Source organism: Arachis hypogaea, chromosome 10 (genome assembly GCF_003086295.3).
Source record: "Arachis hypogaea cultivar Tifrunner chromosome 10, arahy.Tifrunner.gnm2.J5K5, whole genome shotgun sequence".
NCBI classification, from domain to species: Eukaryota; Viridiplantae; Streptophyta; class Magnoliopsida; order Fabales; family Fabaceae; genus Arachis; species Arachis hypogaea.
The window spans coordinates 115049059-115071114 of NC_092045.1; the positions used below are offsets into that span (position 1 = coordinate 115049059).

Below are 22056 nucleotides of genomic sequence, written 5' to 3' on the forward strand. Positions count from 1 at the left end.
TGTGGCGCAAGGTTTTTCATAAATGCCCTGTATAGATTATGAAGAAACATATTCCCCTGTAGTAGATGCAATAACATTGCGTAATTTGGTCAGTTTATCTACATACCATAAACTACATATGCATCTAGTGGATGTGGTAACAACTTATTTATACGGATCATTAGATCGTGATATCTATATAAAACTCTCTAAAGGACTAAAGATATCTAAACCATCCAATGAATATTTGCAGGGATTATACTCAATCAAATTGTAAAGTTCTTTATATGGTCTAAAGTAATTTGGACAAATGTGGTATAATCGTATTACTGAGTATCTGGCCAAAAATAAATTTAAGAATGATGATATCTGCCCATGTGTTTTCATAAAGAAATCTGCATCTGAATTAATTATAATTGCTGTGTACGTTGATGATTTAAATATCATTGGAATCCCTGAAGAGATTTCAATAATTATAAAAGATCTAAAAGAAAAGTTTGAGATGAAAGATGTTGAAAAAACTAAATTTTGTCTCGACCTGCACATCAAACATACAAAAAATAGAATTTTTATCATCAAACAATATACACAGAAAAGATTTTGAAGAGATTTTATATGGATAAGTCACATCCATTAAGTACCCTAATGACCGTAAAATTTTTGGATGTGAAAAATGATCAATTCCGTCCTAAAGAAGAAAATGAAGTATTCTTAGTCTTGAAATACCATATCTCAGTGCTATTGGGGCATTAATGTATCTTGCTAATCATACACAACCCAATAATTTTTTTTGGTGACTTAAAAGAAAATAAACAACAACTAAGAAAGAAAAAATAAACAAGAAACTGCCTAATTAAGAAAGGCAGTCTCGTTGAATACTATTCTCAAACTCATTCCAAGGCAACGAAAGCTCCACTTAGAGAGAAAGAGTTCTCATTGCAGTCTTTGCCATGATGTCTGCTACTGTATTTGCATCTCTCAATATCAACCGGAGATCAGCACGCCATTTCCGATATATCATTTGCTATGAATTTACTAGTAAGGTATAGTTCCTCTCCAACCAAAAGACATTGGAATGGAATCAAACAAATCTTTCGATATCTTCATGGAATGGTTGATATGAGATTATTTTATCCATATGGATCCAAGTCACAACTAGTTGGCTATGCAGATACAGAATACTTGTCTGATCGACACAAAGGGAGATCTCAAACAGGATGATGCTGGTACAGCTATATCATGGAGGTCCACGAAACAGACGATTGCAGCAGTATCCTCTAATCATGCTGAAATACTAGCGATACATGAAGCTAGTCGCGAGTATTTTTGGTTCAGGAGTTTGATCCAATATATTTTGTAATCATATGGACTGATTGATCATAACATAACTTCAACTGTTCTGTTTGAAGATATTACAGCATGCATTACTTAACTTAAAGGTGGATACATCAAATGTGATAGAACAAAGTATATTTCTCCTAAATTCTTCTTCACTCATGATCTTTAAAATTAAGGAACAATTAATATCCAACAAATCCGCTTAAATGATAATCTAGCAGATTTATTTACAAAGTCACTTCAAAAATACTCCTTTGAAAAATTAGTACATCAGATTGGGATGTGCCGATTTTGAGATATTAAATAATGTCGACAAGAGGAGGAGACAGTGCTCTTTTTTCCTTGGTCAAGTTTTTGTCCCTATTGAATTTTTCTTAATAAGATTTTTAATGATGTAGTCATTATTATAAATGATATTGTATTCTTTTTTTTCATTAAAGTTTTTTTCGATTAAATTTTTCTTTAGTAAGATTTTAATTAAGCATAATTCTAAATGGACATCTAATGGAGAGTATTGTGACATGGATATGGATGTCCATTCAATTGATATGTGACTTTGAGTTATTATATGGACTGCTCAATTTTTCTATGATAAAAGAATGAAGCTTTTAAGTTAAACTGAACTTAAATGAAGTTAAAAAATAAACATTGTACATGTATAAATAGTAAAAAGATCTCAGACAATATATGTACAACAAAAATACTCTTCTCTCTTTTCGTGTATTTGTACGCTACAATAAATATATATATATATATAATATTATATATATATATATATATAATATTAATAAATATATATAATTCACTTCTATTATAATAAGATAATAGTACTAATGAACATTAATATTATAGTCTTTTAGTTATATTTTTATTTTTATTTATTTATTTTATTTATTTATTTTATGTTATGGTTTTAAAAGTTTAGCTAAGAGCACGTGTTAATGCCATTGATGAAAAAAATGTAAAATACAAAAAAGTTTAATTAGTTTGAGCGTTTTTTTTTCAATAAAAATATTATTGATTGAGTATTTTTAAAAAATTAATAAAAAAGAATTTTTAAAAAATAAAACAAAATTAAAAACACGTTTTTTTATTTTCAGAATCTTTAGTTATCGCACTTTTAAAAATATTTCCACTTTAAAACACCGAATTTTTATGAGTTGATTTTTGTTCTTACTCCCTCTTTTATTACATATATAGGCCAATTAAATATATTTTTATTATTTTCAACGTTTAAAATATTTTTTCTTTATAAATTAATTATGTTTTTTATGATGTGAAAAGTTAAAAATAAAAAATATTTTTAAAAAAATATATATTGTGGCAAATCAATCATCAACTCCATAAATGTTTAATATGTTAGTTTTGCATTTATTAAGATAAAAAAATTTAAAATTTTTTATTTATAATAATCTGAATATGTGCTCTTAAAATATATATTAGTTAAATTCTTATTAATGAATATAAATTATATTTTTTTTTGTACTTCTCCCTTCGAACGTATAAAACCAATTACAATTTTAATTGGAAATGGTGACAATCATAATTAATTGAATAACAAAATGATAAATATAAAATCTATACCTAAACATAATTCCAAAGTCAAACAAATTAACTCAAATCTTAAATTCAAATTTAAATAATAACAAACTTACCTAAACACAATCCTAAAACCAAATAAATTAACTTATCTTAAATTTAAATTTAAATTATAACAAATTTATTACATGATCCAGACACTATTGTATCTTGATTTATTTTCTCTATTTTTAATACTGTTCATTAATTTTCGGATATATTTAATTTTGATAAACAATGTTCAAAGATTACTGTAGAATTGGACTCATTAAAGTTTCGAAGACCATTCTAAACATTGACCATTTTTCTTTTGACAAAAGATAAACTTTATTGATGAGCCAAAAAAAAATCACAAATAAGTTCAATAAGATAAAAGCATAAACCTCTTAAGAAGAGTGAGAATTTACAAGTACACTTCTAGAAATAGGCATAATGAAATTAGATAACAACCCTAAACTCATGCATCATGCTATTAGAAGACATAACTTTTTTATTTCGGCAAAAGATAGATCAAACTTTATTGATGAAAAACAAAATCACAAATAGATCTAATGGGAGGTTTACACATTACTAATACATAATTGGTGAGGTTATTACACATTACTAATACATAATTTGACATAAAAAAGAGTGAATATCCAATTTGGTCTCTCATAATTTTTTTTGAAAGACTCAGAGGTTTCAAAACAAAAAAATATTTTTTTTGATTCTTGACATTTAATTTTGTGAGATTGGTTAGTTTTTTTGTCAATATTAATATAAAAATTAATTAGTCTCATCAAAATAAAAATTAAGAGCCAAATTTTTTTTAGTAGAATCTCATTATCTTTTGAAATAATCGTAAAAAATTATTTACAATTTTTTCTCCAAAAGAAACTTAAAAATAGAGGAAAGTGAAAGAAAGAAAAAAAAAATATAAAATTCACTATCCAAGTAGTAATACATCAAATTTCCAACTAGAACCTAATTAACAAACAAACGACGAATCTATATTATTGGAGGATGTTGGGGCTTATGACCTAGTTATTACCATTGAGTTTTATAGTAATGTATACATAACATGTTTATCTCCCCCTTCCCCAATTTTATTAATTTGACCCACTAAGGAAAAAAAAAATCTTAAATTAAAACCTATTATTCATACAAAATATTTGGTCTCCGTTATTACAAATTTAGGTTTATAAACTTAGAGCTTAAGTGACAAATCAAGCATAGAGCTAGAGGGGCCTTCTGGCTTCTTTGTATGTCTCATCATGATTCCACTCCATTTATTGGGACATAAATTTGGCTTATGAATCATGGATTCCACCCTAACTCCAAGTGCCCTAATAGTATTATTATTGTTATAAGAAGAACCACAAAAATGGTGTGCGGGAAAGCTAGGGTAAGGGTGATAGGAAAAACAGTAAGGGTAACCAAAACCACCATCATCAATCCCTCGGCAACATTTCGCTAACGCGCGCTCTTGTTTATGTGCATTCTGGTGCCCTCCTAATGCTTGTGAAGAAGAGAACTCCTTCTTACAATAGTTGCATGAAAAAGCCTTTGCCTCTAAATTATTTGATGATGTCTTGTGCTCTATGTGGAAAAAATCATGTTCTTCCACTACTTTGGACCCATGAATTGAACCATCATTGGCTAACTTTACAAATTCTAGCATATGGGAATTTTTGTGGAGGTTTGATGCTTGATGTTTTTCATATTTGAGATCATCATTAGAACCATTTCTTGCCACCATGACTCAAAAGGAAAAAAAAAAGAGATAGAACTTGTTTATTTATTTTTCAAATCTATGGGAATGGATCATGGATAGAGAGATATGGCCAAGGCTTATATATATACGAGAGAATCTTATGATATGTACTATGTTATTGAGGAATTGAAGTGATATGAGGCATCTTGGACTAATTCTTTCTCAAATTATGTTTTTCCTTACATAAGTTTCCATAGAATTATTTGACTATAGTAATTTATTGTGGCTCATTACTCAAGTAGTCAAACTCTCCATAACAAGAATATAAGACTAGTGGTCTTAATGTATCACAACTTTTATGTCATTGACAATATTTATTTTACAATATGGTTAATGTGTTTTAAGAATATATTTTTGGAAATAAAAAATATTATATGCACATTAAAAATTAATTATCATATCTTTGTGTTTAAATATGTGTATATTTTAATATATTTTTAACATGTATTTTATATTAATAATTAATTTTAGTAGTTAATTTTAATGTATATTTAGTATGATTGTTTAAAAATATAATAAAAAATATTTTACCAAAAGTTATTAAAAAGAAATATATTTTTATATTTTTAATGTAAAAATTTTTATTATTATATTTTTAAAACATACTTTTAAGATTGAAGATAGATAAATGTTTAAAAAAGAAAAGTAAAATTGGTAACATTTAAAATCATTGTGAATTCAATTTATCAGTGCATTTAAAGAGTTCAACGTGTTGGTCCAACATGTTGTTTGGATCAAATAGAAATTTATATCAAATTGATCTCATAATTTTGATTTTGATTAAATTCAATTTGGATAAACAATTTAAATAAGTTCTTTTGAAAAAAGAGTTTAAAAGCTTTTATTAATAATAACTTATAAATAAGTTATTTTAAATTTATATTTTTAATTATAGAAGTACTTATTTTAAAGTTGTAACGTTTGAATAAATAACTCAAAAAATATAATTTTTTTACACAAGAGAATGGATATTAAAATTCTAATTCACAATAATTTTGATGCCAATGTCAAAAAAATTATTGTGTAGTTAGTATTTACTATTTTATTATGTATGATATGGTAGGTAAAAATAAAAAAATAAATATAAAATGTGTGTCAATGTATATTTTATTGTTATTTTTTATTTTTTATTTTTACTCCTATTAGAACTCCCTCCTCTTTTATTTGGGTCAAGAACTTGTTATAACTAACTATAAAAATAATAGCAAATTATATAAAAATAAAATCACATGTGAAAAAAATAAAAATAAAATTGAGATTTCATACCACACACGATTTTAAATATAAATTTAATAATAAAAATAGAGTGGTAAAATCATATGTAGTAGATGGTTCAGATGGAACATTGTCTGAAAATGGTGGCGGAGAGTTAATATTTCTAGTAGACGAATCATTACGTAAAAATAGTGGTGGTGGGTCAGTACTTTCAGCAGATAGAACAACGTAAAAATAATAGCGGAGGGCCAATACTTCCAGTAAATGGAACATTACGTGAAAATGATAGTAGAAAGCCAGTACTCCTAGCAGATAGAAGGAAAATAGTGGTGAAGGGTCAGTATTCATTTTTCACATAGTTAAGAATGAAAGTATATATTTTTTGTTTTGAAATCATTTTTTTTATAGGAAGTGATAGAATGACTCGCCGAGAATGAAAGAAGTCATATATTTCTACTTCTTCAAAAAGTTGTGAATTAACTTTTTGAGAAGTTAAAAGCTTTTCTTTAAGATAGAATAGTGCGCATATCGTGACTTTTCATAATTCAAAAGTAAAAAAATGTAGCTTCAATTAGTTCCCAAACCGAATCTAAAAGTGAATTGGTGTTAATATGATTTATGTTTGGTAATTTTATATTAAAATAGATTATAATAAAATGAACTTTGTTTGGATTATATTAAGTTAATATTCAATTTGGTTCCTATAATTTAAGATCAAATTTAAAAATAATCCTTAAAATTATAATTGACTCAATTTATACTTCAAAATTTATAAAAATTAATAGTAACTCCCATCTAGCCTTTGAATTAATTTTTGTGAATAGCAACATAGCGTGTTAATTTTTCACGTTAATTTGTCAATATTTGATCTCTTCACTTAGGTTTTATGTGATTGAAATCTACTAGATCTCTAAACTTGACTAGCTCTCCAACATCCCCACTAAGATGATAATAACAAGTTCAATTTAAAAAATTTAGAGATTTAGGAGCAACAGTCAAGCTTGATGTATCAAATCTTTTGAAAGTTCTAATAGATTTTGATCACATGAAATCTGAAAGAGAAATCTAAATTACAACAAGTTAATGTATCAAATATACACGTTAATAATGTGAGGTACGATTACAAGTTTTGGGATCTGATTTGAGTCCATTAAAATTTTGAGGGTCAAATTAAGGCATACATTGAGGTATTAAAATCTTTCAATTTAAAGTTGATTTAATATAATTTTATAAATTTATCATATTAGTACCCAATTAGAACTAGAATAAAGCTCTACATCCAAGTTGTTATAACAACTTTTCTATTCACGCACCTGATTCTCATTTTTCTTATCCTCCTCCTCCTCCTCCTTCTTTTCTTCTTCTTGCTAATTTCTTTATTAGTTCTGATTTTCTCTGATTTCATCATTAAATAATTTCAGTTTATTTTGGTTCATTTGTGTGTTAATTGAGGTTCACTTGATGTTCTTGATAAGTATTGACCAAATTTTTTATTCTTTAAGTAATTTTTTAACTGTTTGTTCAAATCTGAATGGAATTCGGTTCATTTGTAAATTGAGTTAGGTTCACTTGATATTACTTTTAAGTATTCACTAAATCTGTTATTCCTTAAGAAATTCAATTCATCTCTTAGTTTAATTGAGTTCATTAAATGAATTGAAATGTGTTTTTCTTACTGGTTGAATGTTTATCACTTTTTGTTTAAATATGAACCGAATTCGATTCATTTGTAAATTGAGTTAGGTTCACTTGATATTACTTTTAAATATTCACCAAATATGAACCGAATTCATTTGCAGAAATTCAGTGCATACAAAAATGAATTAAAATGTGTTTTTCTTGCTGATTGAATGTTTATCACTTTTTGTTTAAATATGAATCGAATTCGGTTCATTTGTAAATTGAGTTAGGTTCACTTGATATTACTTTTAAGTATTCACCAAATCTGTTATTCCTTAAGAAATTCAGTTCATCTCTTAGTTTAATTGAGTTCATTTGAATGCAGAAATGAATTGAAATGTGTTTTTCTTGCTGATTGAATGTTTTTCACTTTTTATTCAAATTTGAACCGAATTTGATTCATTTGTGAATTGAGTTAGGTTCACTTTATACTACTATTAAGTATTTATCTGAACCAAATTCAGTTCATTTATAGATTCAAATTAACCTCAATTAAAAGGAGGAAAAGAAAAAACGCATCAACAACAACAATAAAAGAATAACGATTGAGAGAAAACACGTGAAGAAGAAGAAGGAATGCAAAAACAAAGAAAGAGAAAAGCGAAAAAAAAAAGAAAGAAAAATGCGAAAATGAAGACGAAAACGAAGAAGCATTATCGAAATGTGCGTGTATACATGTGGGTGTAATGAAAGTGATTTTTGTTAAGTTTGGGTCTCCTTGATTGGATTTGGATACAAAAATACTTGAATGTGTAGTTGGATTGATTGTTAGAACTATTAGGTATATGTCATGACATTTTATATATTAGCAAACTTCTATGCCATAAAGAACAGATAAAAGAATTAATATGACCAATTTAAAATCTTTAAATAATGAATTTGATTCAAAAAATTTTTGAAGACCAACTATGAGCATGTTTAAAAACTATTTAATATGAAAAAAGAATTATATTTTTTTAAAAAAATTATTTTTATTTAAAATTCAATTTTAAAATTTGAAATAACTTTAATATATTAATAGAATAAAATTGAATTGTTTAGTTTTAAATATTATTTATATGAATTGATTTTTTTTTATAATTTTATTCTTTGACAAAATTATTTTATTAATTATAAATTTGACGTATTAAATTTGAAGAGTGTGAAAATTTATATAATTAAAAAAAATTAAAATTAAAATTTTAAACCATTTAAATTATTTATTTTTAAATATTTTAAAATAAAAAAATAAACTCTTAAATAAATTTTTATTTTTATTTTAAATAAATTTTTAAAAAATAAATAATTTTTTTAAAAACAAATTATTTACTCGCCAAGAGTGAAATGATTTATTTGTAAATAAGGAAGGAAAAGTATAACAGTGCCAGCTTAAAAATTTGAAATGTACACGTGGCCCAATCATAAATGAACACATCACAAATTGTAGATTATTCTAAAATTTACCGTTCACCCTAAGACAGCACCTTCGTCAACACACGTACGGACGAATATTCCTCTGTTCCCAAGCCTTGTTTGCTTCTTAGGCAGCACCTTCGGATCTGAGATGCGTTCCTTTGATTTCTTCGTCTGAATCATTCTCTTTGCTCTTCACTCTCGCGGTTGTGCCTTTTTGTTCGCTTTCGGTGGTTTCGTTTCACTCATCTCAAATCTCATACCATGAAGAAGAAGCTAGACACCCGTTTTCCTGCGGTAATTTGTTTTTCCGTTAAGTTTTTTAATCCCTTTTTTTTGCGTTAACTTCTTTCTAGGTTTTTGTTGTTTTGTAAAGTGAAGGGAAATTTTCTCATTTGAATCGAACATTTCTTATATGTGGTGCTGGATTGGTCGTAATTGAATGTTTCTGAGCTGTGGGTAGAATTTGGTTAATGTGTGACTGTAATTTAGTGCAATTTCTGAGATTTTTGTGTTGGCAAATTAGGGTAAATAGGGCTATACTGATGTGGTTGTACTGGAGATCTGTGATTATTGTTCTTGGTTCTTAGCCTTTTTTTTTTTTTTGGTATGTAATTGTTTTCGTTAGTGTTTTTGGGTTTTGTGGTTAGAGTTAGATTCAAAGTTAGTGATGGCTGCATCAACTGTTGAGACTAACAAACTGTGATTGGATACTGTATAGAAACAGAAATATAGAGACAATAGCCATACCAACTTGTTTGATTGTGGAGACGGACAGTGGCACAATTTCTCTTCTGAGAGACAAAACATATTGTTGTATTTCTGTACTTTCTAAAAATGGAAACAGAAAATATTTGTCTGGTGTGTCTCTGTCTCTATATTTTTTATTCAAAGACAAAATCTAATCACAACTTATATGAAGCTTATGTTTATGAATTTGGAGAATTTTGAAGTCGTGATTGGTCAACTTTAGCTGTCAATATGATATCAAAACTTTCAGTGTGAAAATTGTCATTTTCCCAGTGATGTGAAAATGTTGTTTGCTTCATGGTAATTATGATATTATATTGTCCAATCAAAGAAATATATAGAATCATGTGTCTCAGGCTCTCAGCATGAATGCTTCTTTGTTTGTTTATGTAACCCTAAGTAATTACAAGGGTGATGGGTCATTGTTTCTATGTTTCTTATGAAGAAATTTAGTGGAGGAAAAAAAGGATAGGTCATTTTGGTGAATAGAGGTTTCCTGTAAAATAGTAGTAAGAAACTAAGAAAGTAGAAAGAAGTAAAAGAACCTTGAATTTAAGAATTGGCAAAATATTGTTCAGTCTCTAAGCATTTTCTGCCCCCTCTTTAAATAAGTCATGTGAAATTAAAAGTGAAGTGTCAGTGTGTTACGTGTTGTGTGATTTTTTATGCTACTCTGGAGTGGTAAGTGACCTTAGACCTTGTTGAAAACTTCACATCAATCATGACCTTCTCGTATAACAAAATTCCGCAATATACCTGCACAAAATGGATCTCCATGGTGACAACATGGACAATATGATATAACAGAACAAGTGTTAAATGTTTTGGAAAACTGTATCTTTCTCTATCCAAATAAAAAAAAAAAGGAAAACTGATATTTCTAGACAATGTTAATGATGTTAATGGTTGATTTGCTCGAGGAAGAAAATCTTAGAGTAGCGCTTGATACTTATGTTTAAAGTTGAAGCAGGACATCCCAAAATCAATCTAATCCCATGTATATAGAGAGACACTGAGCTAACTTAATGTTTGCATGACAAATACGAGTTTGAATATTAAATATAGTACAAAATTCAATAGATATTTTTTAAAGATATATCATTATAAATAATTACAGCACAAAATTAACATCATGTAATCATTGTTACTTTGTCATGTGTTTGCGTAATTTATTAGAGCTCTAAGAAACATCATATGGGAGAGTAACAAGAGAGAATGCCAACTGATTTTTCAGTTAAAAGAAAGTACCATACTATCATCTTTCCCAATTGGATGCTAGAATGTAATTTGGGCATTGTTTAATTCATGTCCTTGGACTATATGAGGACTGAGATATAGAAGAATGATTTATATGATGGAAACATTTATTTGCAGGCTCGGATAAAGAAGATAATGCAAACAGATGAAGATGTTGGAAAGATAGCTCTAGCAGTCCCTGTTCTAGTGTGTGAGTTAATTTTTAAAATATTTTGTTAAAACATCCTCAACTTGCTCTTCTCTATCATATATTGTTGACATCACTCTCGAATTATTTGCAGCTAAAGCTTTAGAGCTATTTTTGCAAGATCTTTGTAACCGAACTTATTCAATAACTCTCCAAAGAGGAGCAAAAACCATGACTTCACTGCATTTGTAAGTTGACGAATTTTATGGCTTGTTTTATTTTTCTTCATCGTGCTCTTCTATTCTGAAGCATGTCCACTTAGGCATTTATAGAAATTGGCCTGCTAGTTTCATGCTGAAATTTGGTTTATTTATTTAGAAGTGGTATGTGAAACCCTTAAATTGTCTTCTAAAATTACCCTTCAATTAAGGGGTAATTGTGTGACTAAAACGCATCATGTGAGAGTAATTTTGAAAGAAAAGTTAGCAGAAGGTCTCTTGTTGCACCATTTGACAATGATAGTGTGTAAAATTGCACCTTTTCAAAATGTCAGAGATAAACTGTACATGAGCAAAAATTTGGGTGGGGGGTGAGGATAAATTGCATTAATACCTTATATAAAATAACAAACTGCATAGGCCCGCATATATCGCCTACCTGAATTACTGCATTTGTCATATATATATGGTCTGAATTCCATCTTAATATTAAATTTTAGCTGGGTGATAGTGATAAGTTTTAGAGCTCTAAGGCTGCGTTTGTTTGTAGAGACAGGACAGAATGAGAGTACGTAGGAATACATACGGAACTTGAAAAAAATGTTTGAAGAGGCAAAAAATTTTAATAAAAAAATATATAATAGTATTCATATTAAAATAAAATTTATAAATATAATTATTTTATTTTTAAATTTATTATTAATATGTAGGAATACATATGGTTAAGATTAACAAAAAAATAAATCTGAGTTTTATTAATAAAAAATTTTGTTTAGGTTAATAAGCCAAATTAATTTTAAATAAAAAATCAATTTTAAAAAAGAATCCGTTTTTACATAAAAAAAATTAGTTTTTGCACATAAAAATCTATTTTTATTTAGAAAATTAATTTTTTTTATTTAGAAAAATTAGTCACCCTTTGATAATATTTATCTTTCAAAAGTTTCAAGATTAATTATTTTTATTAGAAATCAAATAATATAATGCAAGGTTAAAATGGTATTGAGCTAAGGAATTATCCAGCCCAATAAAAAATTCTAAAAAAATGAGAGAGTACCTGAAAAAAGAGAAAGAAGGAGAACGTAGAAATAGAGAAAGAGCAGGGAGAAGAAAGTACCTCTCTGGAAACAATGCAATAGAAAAAATTAAGAAGGGGTAATAGTGGAATAATAAAAAATATCTATGGACAAAAAGAAAAACAAAATTTATAAGAAAGTCCATGTCCATTCTTCCAAATCCGTGTCCATCATTGTCCTTCGTAAAAGAGTGGACACAAAAGTATAAAAAATAGTTTCGGAGACAATGTGTTCAGTGTCCATGTCTCTGCTTCCAAACACTTTTTAAACATGTATTATCCATGTCATTGTGTCCTGTCTCCGAAAACAAATGCTACCTAAAGGATTGCTGCCTTATAAAAATTGAATTTCATGAAGTTCACTTGTTTCACATTAGGTGGCATTTCTTTTAATTTCAACTTCAGTGAAATTGATTGGGGAAAAAAGATTAGAAGCCTTTCTGTTTGAAGTGTTGAATGTACTATTGGTTATTGAAGCAATCTTTTGCATGAAGCTCTCTTCCCATTTCCCATTCATCATACTTATGTCCTTGACTGAATTCATTGTGGCATGCTTGATTTTGTTTCATGAAAAGATGCCCTGTTCACCACTAAGATAAAGAAAGAAACTGAGTGAAAATAACTCTTGACGATGCCAAGGTATTTTGATCTGCTATTCTAATCCCATTTCGTCTTAATGACTACATTGATTTATAAGCAGTTCCATTGGTAATACAAGCTTGATAGCTGCTATGTTGAAGGGTTGGTCACCCTTTCCTCTTCTCACAAAGGCTGGAAAGCTGAGATTTGCTCAATATTCAAAACTACCGTTTGAGAATCGATGTGCATCTTCTAGTTTAGATGCATGAACTTCAAGACTGGTCTGATCCTGACTGGCAGGGTTTTATCAAGATTCAAGATAAATAATGGGCTGATTGCTGCTCATTAACGTCCTCAATCCAATTAGTAGTGTAAAGTTATAAAACTGTCATATATTCCAGGCCGTGATTTTGCTGTTTGAGGTGATGGAAGTTCTTACCCAAATCTGTCGTGTAATGAGCAGGAGAAAACTGCTTTCTAAATTTTGCATTAAATTATTGCCAAGTCCAAATCTTTGCTCTTCCTTGTCTTTTAATGTCTTCCACCGTTAGAGGGAAATTCACTTCAATGCAAGCTTCAAAACCGTTACCTTCTTTTCTCCAGCCAAAAGTTTCCAGTCAAAAACTTTTCCCAATCGAGGAAACATTTAACATACATCTTTGCGTGAAAAATCATCGACTTAAAGGCGAACTCCGGAATTCAGATTAGGAGCTCTTGCCAACCACTTTTGAAGTCCTGTGCATCCAGGCTGTACTTGTAGGATCATGAAAAGGGTTGACATACTCCTCACTTTCGTCTTGCTCCACATATTCTACTACTGATTTCCTTCCGGTGTCTCATGTCCAGTATTTTCTTTGCTGTCTTCAACTTTTGTGTGTGCTTCCCAATCTTTGAATATCAGTTGATTCTTGCGCTTGGTTAGGAGACGTTGCTTTACATGCTGGATGAGTAGCGCAGAATTCGAGATCAATCAAATTGATGTAGGACAGAGTCTCTAGCTAGAATTTGACTAAGGATATAAGTTTTGGAACTGGGTCTTTTGGTGTATGTTGAAACTGCCACAAAAAAGATTGTTCTTCATCTTGATTATCTTGAACAGCTTTTGGGACTCTTACATTAATTACAACCCTCAGGCTATTCAGGTTATAATTATTAACTACAACTTTAGACACAAGTTACTAAACTAGAGCAATTCTCATTATATAATTATTGTTTTTTATTGACATTTACCACCAACCCAAGCTCTTGGGACTTGAAAATATGAACCTTGAACTCTTATTAAGCACGCATATATCCAACAGTATGCCATCAATAGAATATGCAAAATTACATAAATCACAAGATATTGCTTCATTTTTCTTCCTCTCTTGAAATTACTGCTTCTGCATCACCTTACTTGTGGAAAATGTGAATTGCAGAAAACATTGTGTACAAAGCTATAATGTTTTTGACTTCTTGAGAGACATTGTTAGCAAGGTTCCTGACTATGGCCATGGCCATGGCCATGGTCATTCTCATTCTGAAGGTGGGGTAGATGATCGTACCCTTCCAAAGAGAAGGTTTGTACTATGAAATCCAGTACCCTTTATATTTTTTTGCTTCACGTTTGTGTTCTTATAGAAATTAATGCCATCAAGTATGCTATACTCTGTCAGGAAAGCTGGTGGTGATGATTGTAATGACAGTGATGAAGAGGCTAAGAGGAGTAAGATGGTAATTGCACTTTCATGAAATTCCTTGTTTTTGTGTTTCAGATACTGATTATTACGTTTCCCATCAAAACAAATTAAAAATACTGATTATTATTTTTAAAGGACGATGAAAGATTAGTTGCAGGGACACCAACATTTTGAGTAAAATTTAAAATTGGCCTCAAACTTTTTTGAGAGTGATCACTTTCATCTTTGATCTTTGTTTATTTGTTTGTTATTCCCAAAACTTACAAATTGTGAAACAGATCAGTCCCTTCTTTTGGTATGTTTTGGTTGTTTGGAGTGAGGACTAAAATGTGCCCTTTTGTTAGTTTAGGGACTCTGTCGCAATAAGTTTAAGGACAAACAAACTAATAAACAATGAGCAAGAACTAAAGTGGCCACTAGAATAAAGATTAAGGACTAATTTAGGACTTTATTCTCTACATTTTCAATGTTGCATAAATTGGCCTGATTAAACCATCTAATAACCCCTCGGAGAAGATTATTTCTGTTAATGATTTTTTTTTTTTTTTTTTGCATGGAGTGGAAAGTTTTTTGGGTTGTGAAATTTATCATCACGATGTGTGATTGTGGATGATATAAAACTTTTCAAATACACCGGTGGATTTTAAAAGAAATATGCTAATCCCCTTTTTTCATGTTACCATGCTTGTATTGCTTAGGTTCCACTTAGAGGTTTTGCATAGTTCTTTGTCATTTATTGGTCAAAGGACAATATAAGTCCATGAATTGAGGAAATTCCCCGTATCTATATACTGGTTAGTCATGTTCTGCTGTTTGGTCAATAACACTTGTTTTTCTGCAGTATGAGTTAGGCCACAGTGGTGGCACTGGTAGAGGAAGAGGCCGAGGCAGAGGACGAGGTCGTGGTAGAGGGGCTCGAACTGCTGAAAGAGAGGCCCATCATCATCAGCAAGTTGAATCTGAGCCTTGCTCCTCAGTTCAGCACCCTAGCAAAGACATTCCAAATACTGGCATGTCACTAGACAATTCTCCAGAATCCAAGGAGGTTCCAAAAGAGAACACTGCATGTCATGAGGAAAATAATCAATCTCTGCGTAACATTGATCTAAATGCTAACTTAAATGAGAGCGAGGAGAAGAATACAAGCATGGAAGCTCCGGCCTCGTTGCCTCCAGCCACTTTGCCGCCATCCAGTCTGCCTGAACTGGCAACAGAGATAAATCACGAGGAAATCCCTGGCTGGTCCCTTTCTGATGCGGACAAGATGGCCATTGACACTATGCAGCTTGCAAATCTCGGTAGTCGGATAGATGATGATGAGGATTATGATGAGGAAGGGTGAAGGATATCACTTTGGGGAATTTGATCAGTTGAAATTTCATGATGACCGAAGAATAAGCAGCGCAAACTAGTGCTAGATGACTATAGACACTAGTAATTATAACCATACCAAATTCCTGAATGAATGTCCTCACTCATTATCTAGTATCTCATTGCTCTGTAGTAATCTAGTACCAATAATTTTAGGTTCCTACACTTTTTTTAGGGTTTGATGCTTGTACATGGTTGTTACTCTAGGTATAAGCTTGGTTTAGAGTTAATTTCATCATGCTGTGTGTTTATGATATCAATTGCCTTGTCAAATGATTTTCTGTTTAATATTGTTACTCACAAGAGAAGGAAAAAGGATGGTAATGCAAGGATTGATAGAGTTTTCATATTTCAGTTCACTGCAACATCATCTGAAGAAGTTCTGAAGCTTACAGTAGTTGCTAATTTCAAATCGGGGGAAAGAAATACAAATTACTAAAAGCTTGAGTGTTAGCACTAGAATTAGAGAAGATAAGAATGAAAGAAAAAGATGTATAGAATTGATTGTATGAATTGAAGTTGAAGAAGATATTGATGATTGACTATAATAAAGGAGATGAATTACCAAAATACAATTCTCTCTACTTCAATCGAAAAAGAGAAAACTCTTAATGAACCAATTATCTATTATAATAGTTTCTTATTTATACTATTTCTCTCATCACTAATATTTATTAGGATAATACTAGGGAGACAAAAAAAAAATCAGCCATAATTTATTTTATTTAGCATTCATTAATTGTTAGAATAATTAATAAATTTTAAATAAAACAAATTTTGACTGTTTTGGCTAATTTCTTTTGGCTACTAAACATTTTCGTATTTACTAATACTCACTAATATCTACATAGTCACTTATTTCATAATTATCATATACAATGTTCGTATCATTAAGTGAATAGTTTCTCGGTTTCTTGTTTAATTATTGTAATTTGATCCATGCAATGTTAGTTGTACCATGCCACAAGAAGAGCAATTAATCAAATCAATGACTATAGTTTGTATAATATTTTACATAATTTCCATTACAATATTTTTAGTCTAGTGTACATGGGGAGAATAAACAACTACAAAAGTACAAGACTCCTCTTTTAGAAGGGGAAAAAAATAAGAAAGAAAATTGAGGACCCACGAGCATATCAGCAACGCACTATCTGACATGGTTGATAGCCCTCTCTCAACAACCACCATCTCCTTTTGAGCTTCACTTTTCACTGCTTTCTCATCTTCTGATTCTTCTTTAGCCTTAGAATCATGGCCTGGGGCTAGAATTTTCTTAGTATTCAAGTCCTTGTTTCAGCAAAAAGGTTTCTCTCATTGTTGAACTTTTTCTCCAGTTCATATGAAGGACGCAATACAAATGGTTAAATTAAAGGCAAGGATTAGAAAAAGGAGCAAATAAACACCACTGAATAAGCTGAGATCACAGACATTGAATTCCACATATCCCACATATCTTCTTGTGGGTTCATACATGATACTAGCATTGTATTCTCTGCTACCAGTCGATGTACCTCAATTTCTGTCCACAAAAAACAAAACTTTATCCGTTTATAGTTAAGATATTCATAGCTGGTTGTGATAACTAAAATATTCAGCATGAAACTAGTTGCAAAAGAATACACATAAGTCCATATCCAAGGGTTATAAATACTATTTCCTCTATTTCATATTTTTTGTCGTTTTAACCTTTTGGGAAATCAATGTACCTACACAAACGATCTATGGATATACCAAAAAATCATAACAGCGGCTATCAGTATCAAATTCATAATTAAATTAACTTCTATTCCAATCAAATGTTAGAAAAAGAAAAGAAACACTGAAACCAAGATTCAACAGGTAAATGATGCATCATTACATTAAAAGCATTTCTGCATTTGTATTCTTTATTTGAAAGAAAATGGTACCTCTGCATTCGAAACAGTGGATGAAGAACGTATGGTTTCTAAATGATAGTCATCTAATCTTGGCCCATTCTTGATTCGAATGAAGACAAGGGGAACATGCTTGATGAAGCAATAACATTGTCCTTTGTTGCGATCAATGCTTTCAATGAATTCATGTGGCATATCAGCGAATTCAATAAAATGCAGTTTCTCCAAATGCTTGATCCCAGAGAAACTCCTTCAAATTTGGTATCTTTCTAAGAATAAGAAATTCAAGTTCAGGCAAAGAATCTTTGTCTATAATGATGGAATGCACATCATTCAATCGAACTAGAACCAGTTTCTTCAATTTAGGAAATCCTTCTTTAAAATGCAAAATTTTACCATCATAAGCATTGTCACATAAACTGAGCCGCAATAGGTTTGGCAAGTTCTTCAATGAATTTATTGAATCATCTTTTAACAAGGATAAGTTGAGTCTTAGCTTCACAAGATATTCAAGTTTTGGAATCCAATCAGGCAACTTCTCTAGCCTTGCTTTCAGATTGAACCATCTATTTGAGGCGGGGTTGATTCGAAATTCAAGTTAATGAATTCATCCGCAGATATTGCAGTGATGTTAAGAGATTCAAGGTGTTTCATCTCTGCTATTGAAGAACATAAGGCATTTCCATACTCACTCCTCACGCGCCTTAAGCCCAACCTCCTTAACTGTGTCAGTTTTTTAAGTCCTTGAATAACATCAAGTTCATCATGATATGCCTCGATAAAAGAAAGGTTTTGTAGAGATGTCAGGCACTCAATTCCTTTTCTCATCGCAATCCCCCTTGTAGTTCCCAAAACAGAATAATCTGTGTTGAAGTTTCTGTAGTAACCACGAAGATATCTTAGCTTTGTGAGATTTTTTATCTCCTTTGGTAACTCATGGACAAGTGTTTGTTTTAGATCCAAGGTCTCTAAGTTTATCAGCTTGCCAATAGACTTGGGAAGAACCTTTATTTTCGTACTCCTCAAGTTTAAGTATCTCAAGTGAAATAAATTCCCCAAGTTACTTGGAATACAGTTCAGTGAAGTATCTTCGAAATCAAGTACCTTCAAGTGCTTGGACTTTACAAGAGATTTTTTCATGAAATTTTCAGGTAATGCACCTTTATCAAAAATATGGATTGCCCGGATGTGCAAGAGATCATTGAAGCTCAACAAATCTTTGGCACTAGTAAGAGAAAGGCGTCTCGGTTTTCCAATTGCAACTGGCGGACCATCTTCATGAAAGAAATGGCAAAAATTCGAGTCCTTCATCTTTCTTATGATCACTTCACGCAATAAATCGTGAACTTGGCATCTTTTAATTTACCCATCAAAGCCTACTTTAGAGATTTGGACCAAACTTCTGTTTATTAACTCTGTTAAATACTCCATGGCAACTTCCTCTAAAGTTCTTTTCTCCATATACATAACAAAGCCTTCAGCTATCCATTGTCTTGTCAATCTCATAGGATTAATTGAGTAGTCTTCTGGATATATACCAAAATACAACATGCATGCTCTTAAATAGTATGGCAAATCATCAAAACTCAGTGATAAAATCTTTGTCAAGTTAGTTAAATGAGCATTATGCTCTAGTTCCAGACTAAGATTTTGACTCACCTTTTTCCATTCGAACACAGTTTTAGGTTTCGTCGACAATAGACCACCGATGGCCACAATTGCCAGTGGTAGTCCGTTGCATTTTTTAATGATTTCATGAGACACATCCATGAGCTCTGATGGACAATTACGGCCGAGCTCGTATCTAAATGCCTTCTTGCAGAAGAGTTCCCAAGTTTTATTAGGAGGCAAGAGTTGTAGATTGTGCACATGAACAGGAAAAGCCTTCTTAAAGAACTCAGCAGCATGCATCATTCTAGTTGTGATTATGATTCTACTCCCTTTGTTGTTATTAGGCATGGCAAGTTCAATCTCATCAGAAAAACTTTGTTTCCATACATCATCAAAGAAAACCAAATACCTCTTTTGCTGAAGGTACTGCCTCACTTTTGTAATTAGTGACTTCTCGTCCATGTTCTGTATATTCTGAGGAAGAGGCGTGTCTTTGAAAAATTGCTCTATCAGGTCAATCAATAAACCCCTTATAGTGTATGATTGAGAAACTGTCACGAAGGCGTGACAATCAAAGTGAACTTTAACCACTTGGCTATCAAAAACAAGCTTGCCAAGAGTGGTTTTTCCTATTCCTCCCATTCCTACCACTGAAATCACAGAGCACTCTACTGGTCCATCAACTAACCAATCAACCAATTCGTTTCTCGGAGATTCGAATCCCACAACTTCTGCTTCTTCAATGAAATGGGAAGCTAATCGAGGATCATACCATTTGACAGCTTCAATCCTTCTAGAACTGCTTGAACCTAGTTGTTCAAAAGGTGACCGAAAGTTATACCTTTCACTTCTTTCTTTGATTCCTCGAATTGTTAACTTAATGTCTTCTATCTCAGATAATATCCGATAATGAGACTTCAGAGTCACAAGGAAGTGACCAATCTTCTGGATTGAAGCCATAACTCCAGGATGATACACCTTTTGTGCCACATGAATGTATTCATCATTGACATCTTCTATGCGAATCGATGCTTCTTGCAGCTGCGCCACCCAAATCTTTAGTCCTTCATTAGCTTCACCATTTGCAGCCCTTAAATCTGCATCCCAGAGGAAGGCGTGAATGCTATCCAATTCATCCTTAATCTCTGTGAATGCCTGACGGCCACTTGCCAGAAAATTCCATTCTTCTTGTAGGAGCTGGTGAACTTGATTCAGAACAAACAATACTGCAGTTTCTGCCATTTTGCTTGGAACTCTTACTTCACTTCACTTCATCTTACTAGAACTCCTGCAAATTGAGGTTTAATTTCATTAGTCGACACAGTATTGTGGTTTTAAACTTAAAGCGTTTTTTTGCAACATCCTTAATATCATTACAAATGCACAATTATTGCATCTGCAACCACAAGAGCTTCATCAATTTGAATCATGCTTACGAAAAATGACAGTTAGGGTAAAATCATTGACAAAATCACAAGTGAATACTTAAATTGGTCCCTAAAGTTACATTCATGTCTCAATCTAGTCCTGAAAGTTTCGATTTACTCAATTTAATATTTCAACTTAGCATTTGTGACTCAGGTTAGTCCCTCACCTTATTTTGTCACATGCATGCTGAGATATACTGACAGCTGCCACACTGAACTCTCCAATGACTATTTGATGCGGCAATTGAAACTTTTTACCTCAATCTTGTTCTTTAAGAAACCTTTAAAACCCTAATCCTAATTTCATTTAAAAGGTTTAAAGGCTTCAAAGGCTTCTTAGGAGCAAATTGAAGTAAAAACCAATCTGACACAAAACCACGGATTAGAATGATAACATCTTTGTCTCTCACCACTCGAAAAATTGTAAGTAATTCAGTATTATTGGTAGCAAACTTGTACATATATGCATTTATTTCAAATCATGGAAAATGTTGAGTTTGATTCTTACCTGACGCAAGCATTTTGGCTGTGGGTTATGAATTATGATGGTTCGTTCGTTCGTTCGTTCGTTCGTTATCAGATGCGATTGGCGTGAAGAGAGAATTCAATCAAATCACAGTTTCTGTACTTCATTACGAGTTTGACTTCTGAAAATGTTAGATTTCTGAATTTTTCAACGTAATAAACTGGCTTTAATCAATATTTTATAAGCGTTTACTAATCAGATACGTTAGCTTAGCGTTTACCATTGAAAACCATATAGAGTTTTAAAGTACATATATTGATTGATCCTTCCCTACAAAAAATAATTCTTGTCCCTTTTAAATATTGAAAGAAAAATTTACCATTTTAAAATATTAAAGAACTACTTTATACTTGCAATTTCTTGTCGGAAACAAAATTGAGAATTTACTTAGAAAAGAAAACTGCAGCGAAATTCTGTAGGCTAAAAGATTATGTTTATGAGAAAGTATTATTTCAATGCTGTTATGCATACAACTCTATCTTGATACCAGTGTTTTCTAATAACTATATAACCAATACGCATTTACTTTGTTTTGTCAATTAAAAAAAAAAGCAATACAAAATTAATTAACAATTATATTTTTATATTTTATACAGATGTCAGAAATATTTGATGTATCAATAG

General features: G+C 30.9%; 3 protein-coding genes across 5 annotated transcripts; 1 reads left to right on the forward strand and 2 right to left on the reverse strand.

The window, feature by feature from the left end:
• The first annotated feature begins 8972 nt into the window (after window positions 1-8972).
• Window positions 8973-16340, forward strand: LOC112716940 (uncharacterized). Its single transcript, XM_025769008.3, has 6 exons — window positions 8973-9232; window positions 11060-11132; window positions 11224-11317; window positions 14360-14500; window positions 14597-14654; window positions 15462-16340. Exons 1-6 carry the CDS (start codon window positions 9200-9202, stop codon window positions 15960-15962), a joined length of 900 nt encoding a protein of 299 aa, XP_025624793.1. The 5' UTR covers window positions 8973-9199; the 3' UTR covers window positions 15963-16340.
• Window positions 16341-16967: 627 nt separating this feature from the next.
• On the reverse strand, window positions 16968-21901 carry LOC112718033 (disease resistance protein RPM1). 3 transcript variants are annotated; one of them, XM_072205558.1, is made up of 5 exons: window positions 21415-21584; window positions 21074-21270; window positions 19528-20767; window positions 17902-19394; window positions 16968-17513 (listed from the first exon to the last, which is right to left on the reverse strand). In XM_072205558.1, exons 3-4 carry the CDS (start codon window positions 20719-20721, stop codon window positions 19371-19373), a joined length of 1218 nt encoding a protein of 405 aa, XP_072061659.1. In that variant the 5' UTR covers window positions 20722-20767; window positions 21074-21270; window positions 21415-21584; the 3' UTR covers window positions 16968-17513; window positions 17902-19370. The 3 variants fall into 3 exon arrangements, with proteins under 3 accessions (XP_072061659.1, XP_029145691.1, XP_029145692.1); XM_029289858.2 differs by having other exon boundaries at window positions 17902-20767; window positions 21415-21703; XM_029289859.2 differs by lacking the exon at window positions 21074-21270 and having other exon boundaries at window positions 17902-20767; window positions 21415-21901.
• Window positions 18074-19179, reverse strand: LOC114924562 (disease resistance protein RPM1-like). Its single transcript, XM_029289445.1, has 2 exons — window positions 18432-19179; window positions 18074-18336 (listed from the first exon to the last, which is right to left on the reverse strand). Exons 1-2 carry the CDS (start codon window positions 19177-19179, stop codon window positions 18074-18076), a joined length of 1011 nt encoding a protein of 336 aa, XP_029145278.1.
• Window positions 21902-22056: the final 155 nt, after the last annotated feature.

Excerpts from the sequence above, each read along its gene's own strand:
- LOC112716940 (XM_025769008.3), top strand. The coding sequence starts at position 9,200 with ATGAAGAAGAAGCTAGACACCCGTTTTCCTGCG. Across the intron at positions 11,318-14,359 it reads ACCATGACTTCACTGCATTT|AAAACATTGTGTACAAAGCT; the intron begins GTAAGTTGACGA and ends TGTGAATTGCAG. Across the intron at positions 14,655-15,461 it reads AGGCTAAGAGGAGTAAGATG|TATGAGTTAGGCCACAGTGG; the intron begins GTAATTGCACTT and ends GTTTTTCTGCAG.
- LOC114924562 (XM_029289445.1), bottom strand. The coding sequence starts at position 19,179 with ATGAAGGACTCGAATTTTTGCCATTTCTTTCATGAAGATGGTCCGCCA. Across the intron at positions 18,337-18,431 it reads AACCCCGCCTCAAATAGATG|ATGATTCAATAAATTCATTG; the intron begins GTTCAATCTGAA and ends CCTTGTTAAAAG.
- LOC112718033 (XM_029289859.2), bottom strand. The coding sequence starts at position 20,721 with ATGGCAGAAACTGCAGTATTGTTTGTTCTGAATCAAGTTCACCAGCTC.